Source organism: Leucoraja erinacea, chromosome 31 (genome assembly GCF_028641065.1).
Source record: "Leucoraja erinacea ecotype New England chromosome 31, Leri_hhj_1, whole genome shotgun sequence".
NCBI classification, from domain to species: Eukaryota; Metazoa; Chordata; class Chondrichthyes; order Rajiformes; family Rajidae; genus Leucoraja; species Leucoraja erinaceus.
The window spans coordinates 25,368,861-25,383,256 of NC_073407.1; the positions used below are offsets into that span (position 1 = coordinate 25,368,861).

Below are 14,396 nucleotides of genomic sequence, written 5' to 3' on the forward strand. Positions count from 1 at the left end.
TGGGTTATGCATGGCTTTTGACCCAGCAATGATAAAGGAATCATCCTACCACAACCAGAGAGCAATGCTGACCTACTATCTACCTCTTTGGAGACCCCCGGACTAACCTTGATTGGACTTTGCTGGCTTTACCTTGCACTAAACGTCATTCCCCTATCACGTATCAGTCCATGTGAGTGTCTCGATTGTAATCATGTATTGATTTTCCATTCACTGGATAGCACGCAACAATAGCTTTTCACTGTACCTCGGTATATGTGACAATAAGCTGAACTGCAACATCAAAAAGCTGAGACACAAATAACTGTATTTGACCACGAGCTCAAATGTTTAGTATTCGTTTTTTAGCCTGGGAAATAAAACGCCTCACTCAATTTCCAGAGTTTTCACGGAGAGACCTAATTGAGTTGAGTTGAGTTCATAAGTGATAAGAGCAGAATTTGGCCATTCGGCCCATCAGGTCTGCGCCACCATTCAAGAAGGGTTTCGGCCCGAAACGTTGCCTATTTCCTTCGCTCCATAGATGCTGCCGCACCCGCTGAGTTTCTCCGGCCCTTTTGTCTACCTTCGATTTTCTAGCATCTGCAGTTCCTTCTTGATGTAATTTAAGAGAGATATTTCTCTACATCACCGTCTACATATCTTGTTTCCCTATCCTCTGACTATCAGTCTGAAGAAGGATCTCGATCCGAAACGTCACCTATTCCTTTTCTCCAGAGACGCTGCCTGATCCGCTGAGTTACTCCGGTTTTTTGTGCCTACACACACTGGGGACAATTTTACCAAGCCAGTAAACCTACCAACCTGTACGTCTTTGGAGTGTGGGAGGAAACTGAAGCACCCAGAGCAAACTCAGACAAGTCATGGGGAGAACGTAGAAACTCTGCACAGACAGCACCTGTGGTCAGGATCGAACCCGGGTCTCTGGCGCTGTGAGGCAGCAACTCTACCGCTGCGCCACCGTGCCACCCAGTCAAAGGCATGATCAGTGCCTGGGGTCACATGAGCAATCGGATCAGTGAATGGAAGCAATTTGCTGGTTTTATCAGGCAACTGAACCAACTGGAGACCAGACCTGATATACCATCTAACTCCACAGAGACCCTCGGACTGTCTATAATCAGACTTAATTGGAATCTATCCTGCTCGAAACGTTATTCCCTTTATCCTGTATCTGTACATGGCGGACGGCTCGATTGTAATCACATATAGTCTTTGCGCTGACTTACGCAAGAAAAACCATTGCACTGCACCTTGGAACACGTGACAATAAACTAAATTAAATTAATTTTGGAGGGATATGGACCGAGCGCAGGCAGGTGGGACCAGTGTAGCTGGGACATAATAGCAGGACAGCATCTCTGGAGAAAAAGGTTGGGAGACGGTTTGGGTCGGGACCCTTCTACAGACTCTGAAGGGTCTGATCGCTGATTTGGGATAGCATGCAAACAAAAGATTTTCACTGTACCAAACCTACTGTACTGATGTTGGGGGAGCCCAGGACCAGGGGCCACAGTTTAAGAATAAAGGGTAAGCCATTTAGAATGGAGATGTGGAAACACTTTTTCTCACAGAGAGTTGTGAGTCTGTGGAATTCCCTGCCTCAGAGGGCAGTGGAGGCCAATTCTCTGGATGCTTTCAAGAGAGAGCTAGATAGGGCTCTTAAAGATAGCGGAGTCAGGGAATATGGGGAGAAGGCAGGAATGGGGTACTGATTGGGGATGATCATCCAAGATCACATTGAATGGCGGTGCTGGCTCGAAGGGCCGAATGGCCTACTCCTGCACCTATTGCCCATTGTCTATTGAATCTCAACCTGATTGAATTTCAAGGCTGTTGTGGTGCATCATTGACGAACATTGAAGGTGAGCTGTAAGTAACTGGACAAACCTACCTCCAAGGATAGCGGATGAGAGGACATGCGTTCCGTATTTTCGGATGACGGTGTCGATCACTTGCTGGGTTGACGGCCTCCTCCCAAGCAGGCGGATGCTTCTCTGGAATTCCGGCATGAGTGGGATGGGATTTCGGATGAGGTCCCTCCTCTCCACCGCAGTATTCCTCACCTTCCAACGTGCAAATTCTCTGCAACGACAACAGCAGAACGGTCAGGCAGGTAGCGTAGAAACAAACAAGGCGTCGTCAGAGGGAACGATAGATCAGCCATGATAGAATCCATGCTATCATGCAAAAGATATCTGCACATTCGAAGACGAAAAGGAGACACGAGCTGTAAAAGGTGCTCATCGCAGCGGAGACTCTCCATCTAATCTGATGGTCTTTATGTTTTTTTAAAGATTAATGGTAGATTCATTTTGTGTGGATGTATAAATTAAAGTGGGTGTGTGCGTGTATGCATGCGTGTGTGTTCATGCGTGTATGCATGCGTGTGTGCATGCATGCGTGTGCAGGTGTGTGTGCATGGATGTGTGCAAACATATGTGAGCGTGCATATGTGTGTGCATGCATGTGTGTGCACGTGTGTGTGCATGCATGTGTGTGCAAGCATATGTGTGCAAATATGTGTGTGTGTGTGTGTGTGCGTGCATGTGTGTGTGTGCGTGCATGTGTGTGCAAGCGTGTGTGAGCGTGCATATGTGTGTGTGTGTGCATGCATGTGTGTGCAAGCGTGTGTGAGCGTGCATATGTGTGTGTGTGTGTGCATGCATGTGTGTGCAAGCGTGTGTGAGCGTGCATGCGTTTGTGCATGTACACACATACAATAATAGTGCAAAAAGACAAAACCAATGCCCCCAAGTCTATGTGGCTCAGAGCTTATTTGAGGTTGTGGTGGTCTAATAGCCTGATGGCTGTAGGGAAGAAGCTGGTCCTGAACCTGGACATTACAGTTTTCAGGCTCCTGTACCTTCTTCCCAATGGCAGGGGTGAAATGTGATTTGATTTGATTCATTCAGCTTTGATGCAGCCCAATATGTGCACAAAAGCTCTGCATTTTGACTAAAGTTAATCTTCAAAATTGCAGTAAAATCCTTCCTTTTATACGTTGCTTTTGACAGGCTTGCTGAAATCAATATTAAAATCATATTGGCCCCATTTAACCTGCTGTAATTGCTTCCAGCAGTGCCTTTTTTTTCCTAAGAGCAATTACATTTTATTACCATTAATTACTGATATGTTATCTTTGTTTCTCAGTCCGCCCCCAATGTAATGTTTGGATCATTTGAAGATTATGGAGAGAAAAAAAAACATGCACGGACCGTTAAGATTACTGCAGATGAATTTTGTAACTTTCATTCATGTTGTTCATTCATGAGATAAAAACGCACACCTCCAGATTCGGGTTCAATTTCCTCTCAACTGTTATCAGGCATCTGAGCCAAATGGAAGACATGAAATCTCTGTGTGCTATTTTAAAGACAGCAGCCAGTCTTTCTAAAGAGGGTTTCATTAGGTGACCCAAGGTGAGACATTGACAATGCCTTAAGGTCATAAGGTCATAAGTGATAGGAGTAGAATCAGGCCATTCGGCCCATCATGGGCTGATCTATCTCTCCCTCCCAACCCCATTTTTCCTGCCTTCTCCCCATAACCCCCCTGACACCCGCACTAATCAAGAATCTATCCATCTCTTCCTTAAAAATATCCACTGACTCCACCATGTGCATTGGTCTCCACTGCCTTCTGTGGCAATGAGTTCCACAGATTCACCACCCTCTGACTAAATAAACTTCTCCTCATCTTCCAAAAAGAACGTCCTTTAATTCTAAGGCTGTGACCTCCAGTCCTAGACCCTCCCACTAGTGGAAACATCCTCTCCACATCCACTCTGTCCAAGCCTTTGACTATTCTGTACGTTTCAATGAGGGTTCCCCATTATTCTCCTAAACTCCAGCGAGTACAGGCCCAGTGCCTGTACTCAAACGCTCATCATAGGTTAACCCTGGTCAAGAAAGAACTGCAAATTGTAAAAAATAACTGTTTCAGGACTGGACGAGGGTTGGTCAAGATTATAAATAATGATCTCTTTTTCTTTTTTATTTTTATTTTCTTTTCACTATTTTCTCTCTCAACTTTCTTCATTTACTCGTTTTCTTTCTGCACGCACTATATATTTCACATCTTTCTATCCTTTACTATCTAACTTCTTTTTCTTATTCTCATCTTTTCTCAATGTAACAAAAAAAAAAGAAGTTGTACATAAAATGTATTATGAAAATATATATTAGGCACTTTGGTGCCATATGACTTACTTACTTCTAATCAAATAAAATATTTAAAAAAAAATAAAATAAAAAATAAGGAACTGCAGATGCTGGAAAATCGAAGGCAGACAAAAATGCTGGAGAAACTCAGCGGGTGCGGCAGCATCTATGGAGCGAAGGAAATAGGCAACGTTTCGGGACGAAACCAAAAAACCAAAAATGCTGGAGAAACTCAGCGGGTGCAGCAGCATCTATGGAGCGAAGGAAATAGGCAACGTTTCGGGCCGAAACCAAAAAACCAAAAATGCTGGAGAAACTCAGCGGGTGCAGCAGCATCTATGGAGCGAAGGAAATAGGCAACGTTTCGGGCCGAAACCCTTTGGGTTTCGACCCGAAACGTTACCTATTTCCTTTGGGTTTCGGGACGAAACGTTGCCTATTTCCTTCGCTCCATAGATGCTGCCGCACCCGCTGAGTTTCTCCAGCATTTTTGTCTACCACTAATTCCTGGGATCATTCTCGTAAACCTCCTCTGGACTCTCTCCAGAGCCAGCACATCCTTCCACAGATACGGTGCCCGAAATTGCTCACAATATTCCGAATGCGGCCTGACCAGTGCCTTGTAGAGCCTCAACATTACACCCCTATTTTTGTATACAAGCCCACTCGAAAGAAATGCTAGCATTGAGTTGGCTTGTTGCCAGTACTCAGTACTCACAATGGAGTGGGAATGCCTACTTATTTGGCAATGTATTTACTCCTACCCAATAATTCTGTTTACAGAGGGCGACAGATGAATATTAACTAGGCCGACATAATAGCTCCGTTGTACGATGACCTTACTTCCCCCCTCAGTTTCAAATGCAAAACACAAACAGATTTGACCACAGTTTAAAAAAACGTGAAGCATTGCACAAACTCTTGTCTACAGGTGCAATTTGTTATCGTGCAGTTCATTCTGCTCCTACGACTTATGGACTTATTATGAGATTATTATGTGATCTTGCAATAAAAAAAAACTTATCATGAGCAAAGAAAAAGCCCTGTCCCACTGTACGAGTTCATTCAAAGAGTTCTTCCGAGTTTGCCCTGATTCGAACTCGGATATTTACGGTAATGGCCGCTAGTCGGTACTCGGGGCTCTCGTGGACATTTTTCAAAATACCGCTTACCGCGTTCCCCGAGTACCTGCCGTTTGCTTTACGAGCCGCTAAGAGACGTCCCCGAGCTCCGACGTACCCGCTACGTTCATTCTACGTGCTTACCACGAGTTTGATTTTTTTTTAAACTCGGGAGAGCTCTTGAATGAACTCGTACAGTGGGACAGGGCCAAAACTCATCAGCCCAAAGAAGTTCCCCTAAGTTCATAAGTTTTAGATGCAGAATCAGGCTATTCGGCCCATCGAGTCTACTCCGCCATTCAATCATGGCTGATCTATCTCTTCCTCTTAACTCCATTCTCCTGCCTTCTCCCCATAACCTCTGACTCCCGTACTAATCAATTCTGGTTGCTTTAAACAATTGTTGCCTCACAATAATGCTCTTTCTGTGTCATCTGTCCTGACCACAAGCAAATCCACTCACTGGCCATAAGAGTTAAGAGGAACTAGGGGTGGCGCAGCGGTAGAGTTGCTGCCTTACAGCTCAAGGGAACCCAGGGTTCAATTCTGACAGTGAGTGCAGTCTGTATGGAGTTTGTACGTTCTCCCCATGGCCTGCGTGGGTTTTCTCCGGGTGCTCCGGTTTCCTCCCACACAACAAAGACGTACAGGTTTGTAGGTTAATTGGTTTTGTTAACATTGTAAATTGGCCCTAGTGTGTGTGTAGGATAGTACTGGTGCGCAGGGATCACTGGTCGGTGTGGACTCGATGGGCCGAAGGGCCTGTTTCCGCGCTGTATCTCTAAACTAAACTAAACTAATTAATCACCATGTGCATTGGCAACGAAACAATGGAATTCTTGTTATCTGCAACTATACGCGCCTGTTAACACAATAACACATCAGTAGACAATAGACCATAGGTGCAGGAGTAGGCCATTCGGCCCTTCGAGCTAGCAGCGCCATTCAATGTGATCATGGCTGATCATCCACAATCAGTAACCCGTTCCTGCCTTCTCCCCATATCCTCTGACTCCGCTATCTTTAAGAGCCCTATCGAGCTCTCTCTTGAAAGTATACAGAGAACCGGCCTCCACCGCCTTCTGAGGCAGAGAGTTTCACAGACTCACAACTCTCTGTGTGAAAAAGTCAACCGTTTCATTTATAGAAACAGAATGCTGGAGTAACTCGTCGGGACAGGCAGCATCTCTGGCGAGAAGGATCGGATGACGTTTCGGATTGTGACCCTTCTTCAGACACACAGGGATTCAGCGAGCATTGTGTGGGAAAACAAGCTGCAGAAACAAGTATTGTTGCACAGACTCACTTGTAAGGGACGGCAAATGGATTGAAATTGCACAGTGCTATCAAGGAGTGGGTGCAGTGTCTAATGCCAGCTTCAGGCAACAACGTTAAGGACAAGAAGTGGAGATTTTGTGGAGGCAAAAACTTCAAAGTCAAAGGGCATTTTGCAGGAAAAGATGAAATTCTATTTTGGGGCCCCTCTGGCTTCAAAGCTGTGTTTGCTCGCAGGCTTTTTTAAGACAGAATGCAAGTGCACTTGTGTTAGAAAAGACTTGACATTCAGACACTAATTAATACACTGTTGTCGTCCTATTTAGATGCCCAGTTCTGACAGCACTACATTTCCCCACCCCATTTTTCACTGCTGTTCACCAACATGCATGTCTTAAAGAGAAAGATTGGCGGATTTTAAGAGTAAAAAAATGTTTTTGATATTATGATCCTCGCAATGTAGCAGGCTATGCCTTTTGTTGACAAGCAGATTGGTGTGAATTTCTGAAGGTGCAGGGATAAATGAAATGGTTAGGAAAGAACTACAGGTGCTGCTTTAAATCGAAGGTGGACACAAAATGCTGGAGTAACTCAGCGGGGCAGGCAGAATCTCAGGAGAGAAGGAGTGGGTGACTTTTGGGACGAGACCCTTCTTCAGACGAGCAGTCACCATTCCTTCTCTCCAGAGATGCTGCCTGGCCTGCCGAGTTACTCCAGCATTCTGTGTCGATCTCCGGTTGTGGAACTGGTTTCAAAGCTGATCCTGATGCAGTGTAGTTTAGTTTAGTTTAATTTAGTTTGGAGATAGTGTGGAACAGGCACCAAGTCTGACCGACCAGCGATCATCCACACCAACACTATCCGACACACACGAGGGAGAATGTACAATTTTTACCAAAGCAAACTAACTATAAAACCTATACGTCTTTTTTTCGGAATGTGGGAGGAAAACCCACGCAGGTCGCGGGGAGAACGTAAAACTCTGCACAGACAGCACCCATAGTCAGGATCGAACCCGGGTATATGGCGCTGTAGGGCAGAAACTCTACCGCTGCGCCACCGTGCTGCCTACAAGGACACAGCAGTGGCAACGGAGGAAGTAACATCAAATGGAGAAAGTACTTTGATAACAACAGGTGATTTTATGAGTAGGTGAATGGGTCCATTGAATGGTCAAAGTAAATTTGCAATTCACTGTGAAGATAGAATTCCTGGAGTGTGGATGAGAATTTTACTTAGATCAGTGCAGAACCAACGAGGGGAAAGGGTATCTTAGATTCATCCGATCAGAGGAGCAGAGGCAGGCCATTCAGCCCATCAAGTCTATTCTGCCAACCAATCATGGTGGATCTATCTCCAGCCCACGTTGAGCATTTTTATGCTTAAGAAGGATCTGCAGATGCTGGAAAATCGAAGCTTTGAGCATTTTTATGGTTCCCCAAGTAATCGTGTAGTCTTGGATGCATTAAAAAAAATATTTTTTAGATCGCACTCATGACCCGCCATGGACTGGATTTCGAGCACATATATGCAAGAAAGATAAAGAACATTGCCGAGACCCGAAACATCACCCGTTCCTTCTCTCCAGAGATGCTGCCTGTCCTGCTGAGTTACCTCGTGACATGCGTGGGTTTTCTCCGAGATCTTCGGTCTCATACCACTTAGTATGAGGAATATAATAACTGAAAGTAGCCACAAATAGCTGGAATAACTCAGCAGGTCAGGCAGCATCTCTGGTGAAAAGGAATAGGTGACATTTCGGTTTGAGACTCATTCTTCAGACTTCTTCGTAGCAGTCTGAAGATTCAGAAGATTCAGATTCAACTTTAATTGTCATAGTCAGTGTACAGTACAGAGACAACGAAATGCAGTTAGCATCTCCCTGGAAGAGCGACATAGATTATGAGCAATAAATAAATCTATTTACGTGCATACAGTCATAGTGTTTTTCTTGTGGGAGGAGTGTCCGGGGTGGGGGGGGGGTGCTTTGGCAATCACCAAGGTACAGTGTTGAGTAATGTAACAGCAGCAGGGAAGAAGCTGTTCCTGGACCTGCTGGTCCGGCAACGGAGAGACCTGTAGCGCCTCCCGGATGGTAGGAGGGTAAACAGTCCATGGTTGAGGTGAGAGCAGTCCTTGGCGATGCTGAGCGCCCTCCGCAGACAACGCTTGCTTTGGACAGACTCAATGGAGGGGAGTGAGGAACCGGTGATGCGTTGGGCAATTTTCACCACCCTCTGCAGTGAAGAAGGGTCTCGGCCTGAAACATCGCCTATTCCTTTCCTTTCCTTTCTACAGTTGATGCTGCCTCCGAAATTTCAGGTTGAAGGCGCTGACTGAGAGATAATTAAATAATAAGTCACAGGCTTGGGATCTGCCAATGAGTCTTTTCCTTTAATCCTGACAGATTTATGGAGAATTGAAATGCCAATGATGTCTTGTCGGAGCCATCGAATACACAATCTCTGCGAGCAACCTTTCCAATCTACATTCCACAGGTGATATATTGTCACCAAGTTGGAACAAGGAAAGGTCACCTACTCCATCAAGACTGTTCATTCCACACACCCTGTACAATTCATCCAATAAACGACACGGTACAATTAATTTAATCCCTGATTGAACCAACTCCTGTCACCAGCCCTCCGCTGACAATCAGGTTTTTAGTTTAAAGGTAGACAAAAATGTTGGAGAAATAAGTGACGTTTCGGGTCAAGACCCTTCTTCGACCCGACTCGACCCCAAACGTCACCTATTCCTTCGCCCCATAGATGCTGCCTCACCCGCTGAGTTTCTCCAGCATTTTTGTCCGCCTTCGATTTTTCCAGCATCTGCAGTCCTTTCTTAAACACCGCATCTCCAGAGGTGTTTCAACAACGTACCTCGGTGACTGCCAATCACCCCCCCCCGGACACTTATTATTATTTATTCAAATCGTTTGCTATGTCGCTCTTCCAGGGAGATGCTAAATGCATTTTGATGTCTCTGTACTGTACACGGACAATGACAATTAAAATTGAATCTGAATCTGAATCTGAATCTGAGATGCTGCCTGCCCCATTGAGTTACTCCAGCTTTTTATGTCTATCTTCAGTACGAATATTGGCTTCATTAGTTTAGGTCAAGTTTAGTTTGGTATGGTTTAGAGATACAGTGTGGAAACAGGCCCGTCGGCCCACCGAGTCCGTGCCAAACATCGATCCTCACACACTAGCACCATCCTACACACTAAGGATAATTTACAATTTTACCGAAGCCAATTAACCTAGGATTTTTGTGTGTGTGTGTGTGCTTTATCATCATTCCTTACAATGCTATGTACGACAGCGATCGCAACTGTGGATGGCCATTGGCTCGCTAGGAGCTCATCCGCCCTTTGACAGGTCTTGTTTTTTGGTCCTGCTGGGGGTCCACAGCCCCCTCCTCACCTGGCAAAACAGGAAGTCCCCCCCGACCTGACACCGAGGATAGACACAAAATGCTGTCGTAACCCGTCTGAAGAACGTTTTTGACCAGAAACGTCACCTATTCTTTTTCTCCACAGGTGCAGCCTGACCCACTGAGTTGTTCCCTGTGTACCTTGTTTGTACATGTTTACTCTGTCCACCACCCCCCCCCCCCCCCTTTCTTCACATCACTGTCTTAACTTGGCTTCCAATTCTCTAGTCCTTTCATGGCTTTCTGCATATCTGCAAACTCTAGTTTTTTAGCAAAGGATGTAATTTAATAACAAGCCTTGCGATAAGATCAAGCTGCCATTTTGGTAACCTAACCCACTGCATTGTGACTCAGATCACATTAAGGGTTGATTTCCTGGCATGTGGAATAGTTTTCAATTACCGTCAACGAGAGGGATTTGTAATTCAGATTAAGAATGTTTTACCAAACCTAATGAGATGTAATATCGGAGATTGTGGATTTGCAGACACTTTTCTCAAATTCAATTTCACAAAAGTGTTTAAAAAAATCAGGGCAGATAAGAGGGAAGGATGTCACACCTCAAGGATAATGGCAGAAATAATTAATAATATCAAAAGCAACTTATTGGTAGAATCGGTGACGAGGGCGGCACGGTGGCGCAGCGGTAGAGTTGCTGCCTCACGGCGCCAGAGACCCAGGTTCGATCCCGACTACGGGCGCTGTCAGTACGGAGTTTGTACGTTCTCCCCGTGACCTGCGTGGGTTTTCTCCAAGATCTCTGGTTTCCTCCCACACTCCAAAGACTGGCAGGTTTGTAGGTTAATTGGCTTGGTATATATGTAAATTGTCCCTAGTGTGTGTAGGATACTGCTAATGTGCAGGGATCGCTGGTCAGTGCGGACTCGCTGTGCTGAAGGGCCTGTTTCCGCGCTGTGTCTCTAACATAAACTAAATTAAACTATGAACATATTTTGCAACACATAACCTTGCCGACTTTAACATCACCGAAGGCCACAGATAAAGAGCCAGATTTCTGTTTCAGTATCTGTCTCATGCCTGTGATAATAGCCTGCACTTGATCCATATCCTTCCAAACCAGTCCTATCCATGTACCTGTCTAACTGTTTCTGAAACGTTGGGATAGTCCCAGCCTCAACTACCTCCTCTGGCAGCTTGCTACACGCACCCACCACCCTTTGTGTGAAAAAGTTACCCCTCGGATTCCTACCAAATCTTTTCCCCTTCACTTTGAACCAATGTCCTCGATTCCACTACTCTGGGCAAAAGACTCTGTGCATCTACCCGATCCATACCTCTCATGATTTTGCATGCCTCTATAAGATCTCCCCCTTCATCCTCCTGCGCTCCATGGAATAGAGATCCATCATACTCAACCTCTACCTATAGCTCACACGCTTGAGTCCTGGCAACATCCAACGTTCTCCAGAGATGCTGCCTGACCAGCAGTGTACTTCTGCACAGACTATGAACTTTCGCTATAACGCATAATCGACTGGAAACCAAGGAATTGCATTTTTAATGTTTGTTTTTTGACGAAAGTATATTTTCAAGTTATTGACGACAAACTGAAGATTAAATGAGGCTGGGTCCATTTGGATGGGTGCCACAATTCCATTGGGACACTTTCAACGCCTCAGCTTAAAATCTGCTCCTGGGGATTAACAATGGTTTCATGCCGTTATTAGCAACTAATCGCAACGTGTTCCTGCAGATATCACTCAAGATTTCTCATGCTTAAATGAAAATCCAAGGAAGACTGAAAGATGCTGACAGTTTAATCCCGACAGCAACTATTCACGTTGCAGTTTCACGTAATGTACTCCCAAAACCAATCCTCCACCTCCTTGAGAAAACTAGATGGCTTTTGGAGCTCACACTTTTATTGACTGCCAAAAAAATTGATTTTTTTACTAAATCTTCCCAGTTTTTAGTATCTGAACATACTCATGCCCAACTATCGCCTATAAATCTCAAATCAATTTTATTCTCACATGGTGCGATGTCGCAACTTAAGGGCAGCACGGTGGCGCAGCGGTAGAGTTGCTGCCTCACAGCATCAGAGACCCGGGTTCGATCCTGACTACGGGCGCTGTCTGTACGGAGTTTGTACGTTCTCCCCGTGACCTGCGTGGGTTTTCTCAGAGATATTCGGTTTCCTCCCACACTCCAAAGACGTACAGGTTTGTAGGTTAATTGGCATGGTATATTTGTAGAAATTGTCCCTAGTGTGTGTAGGATAGTGTTAGTGTGCGGGGATCGCTGGTCGGTGCGGACTCAGTGGACCCAGGGGCCCGTTGCCGCGCTGTATCTCTAAACTAAACTAACCAGCAGGCTATCTGCATTTACAATGGAGGTGGTTACAGAACGGAACGTGTGTTCATTGTAGTGTTTAAGAAAGAACTGCAGATGCTGGAAAAATCGAAGGTAGACAAAAGTGCTGGAGAAACTCAGCGGGTGAGGCAGCATCTGTGGAGCGAAGGAAATAGGCAACATTTCGGGTCGAGACCCTTCTTCAGACTAATGTGGAGGTGGGGGGAGGGGGGGGGGGAGAAGATAGGAAGAGGCGGAGACAGTAGGCTGTGGGAGAGCTGGGAAGGGGAGGGGAAGGAGGGAGAAAGCAAGGACTACCTGAAATGAGTGTACACAGGAGACTGCAATGCTGGAGCAAGGACTACCTGAAATGAAGTGTGTTGATAGTACATGATTTACACAAAGATACTTGCAAAGAGATATTTACTGCTCAGCACGATGGGTCTGGCACACCAAGCAGTGAGTGTTCTCACATCTGTTTGGCCCTCCTCTCCACTGACCTCTGGATGTAAGCCACTCTGCTGTGGGAAGGTGCTGGTGAGACTGGGCTTGGCCATTGTCCATCTGGGTGGGTGAGTGTTGAGGGTTAAGGCTTGTGCTGGGACCGGCCAGTCCTGCAGCTGAAACAAGTTTCACCTCCGCAAATTCCCTTTTTTTTCCATCTGAATTCCAGCTGGTCTCTGGAACTTGACCAAATGCCCATTGGTAAACGCACAGAGCTTTATACCCAGAGTAGAAGAATCAAAACGCAGAGGACCTAGCTTTAAGGGGAGAGGGTGGGGGAAGATTTCATAGTAACTGGCATGGGCGGTGCGGTGGCGCAGCGGTAGAGTTGCTGCCTCACAGCGCACAGAGACCCGGGTTCGATCCTGACCACGGGTGGTGTCTGTACGGAGTTTGCACGTTCTCCTCGTGACCTGCGTGGGTTTTCTCCGGGTGCTCCGGTTTCCTCCCACACTCCAAAGGCGCACAGGTTTGTAGGCTATTTGGCTTTGGTGTCATTGTAAATTGTCCCTAGTGTGTGTGTGTGGGGTAGTGTTAGTGTGTGGGGATCGTTGGTTGGTGCGGACTCGGTGGGCCGAAGGGCCTGTTTCAGTGCTGTATCTCTAAATTAAACTAAACTGGAGGGGAAACTTTTTTACACAAAGGGTGGGTGCAACAACCCTGAAGAACAAGGGTGGTGATGATTCAGGTCAAAACCCTTGTCAACAACGGTTGTTAGTTTACTCAGAGGGTGGTGGGTGTATGGAGGTAGTTGAGGCAGGGACTATCGCAACGTTTAAGAAACATTTAGACAGGTACATGGATAGGACAGGTTTGGACGATATGGGCCAAATGTAGGCAGGTGGGACTAGTGTAGCTGGGACGTGTTGGCCGGCGTGGGCAAGTTGGGCCGAAGGGCCTGGTTCCACGCTGTATCACTCTATAACTCGATGAGTCCATGCCTAAGTAAACATTGGCAACCTGTTCCAATTGAAAAGGAGTGTCAGGAATCCAGCCTCATCCTCCCCGTAACACCCCCACACTCCCTCATCCTCCTATACTTCATTCTTGGGACCGTAATGTATATATTACAACCCCTCAGCATGTGCCTGTCATAGGTACGTTTTAGTTTAGTTTGGTCTAGAGATACAGCAAGGAAACAGGCCCTTCGGCCCACCGAGTCCACGGCGACCTGCGATCCCCGCACACTCGCACTATCCCACACACACCAGGGACAATTTACAATCTTTACCAAAGCTAAGTAGCCTACAAACCTGTACGTGTGGGAGGAAACCGGAGTACCCGGAGAAACCCCACGCTGCAGGTCGGGGAGAACGGGCAAACTCCGTACAGACAGCACCCGTCGTCGGGATCGGACCCGGGTCTCGGGCACTGTGAGGCACCAACTCTCCCGCCGCGCCAGCGTGCCCCAAACATCACGGCTTCACGGGAGCTCCGAGCTCCAAACTGCTGACTCAGTTCTGTCCAGCGAAGAGTCTCAGCAAGAAAATGAACTCACGCTGCTGAAAATAATAACCAGGACTAGCTTCCTCGTCCAAATCCATTCCATGAAAACAAATCCGTAATTCCCTGAAGGAACTAC

The 14,396-nt window shown here is 46.2% G+C and overlaps 1 protein-coding gene across 2 annotated transcripts in view; it reads right to left on the reverse strand.

The window, feature by feature from the left end:
* Nucleotides 1–14,396, reverse strand: part of brinp1 (bone morphogenetic protein/retinoic acid inducible neural-specific 1) — a 169,720-nt gene that overhangs the window by 54,313 nt on the left and 101,011 nt on the right. For both annotated transcript variants that reach the window (XM_055660337.1, XM_055660338.1), the window contains exon 3: nucleotides 1,895–2,085. In XM_055660337.1, the coding sequence (XP_055516312.1) occupies nucleotides 1,895–2,085 (191 nt within the window). The remainder of the gene's footprint in view (nucleotides 1–1,894; nucleotides 2,086–14,396) is intronic.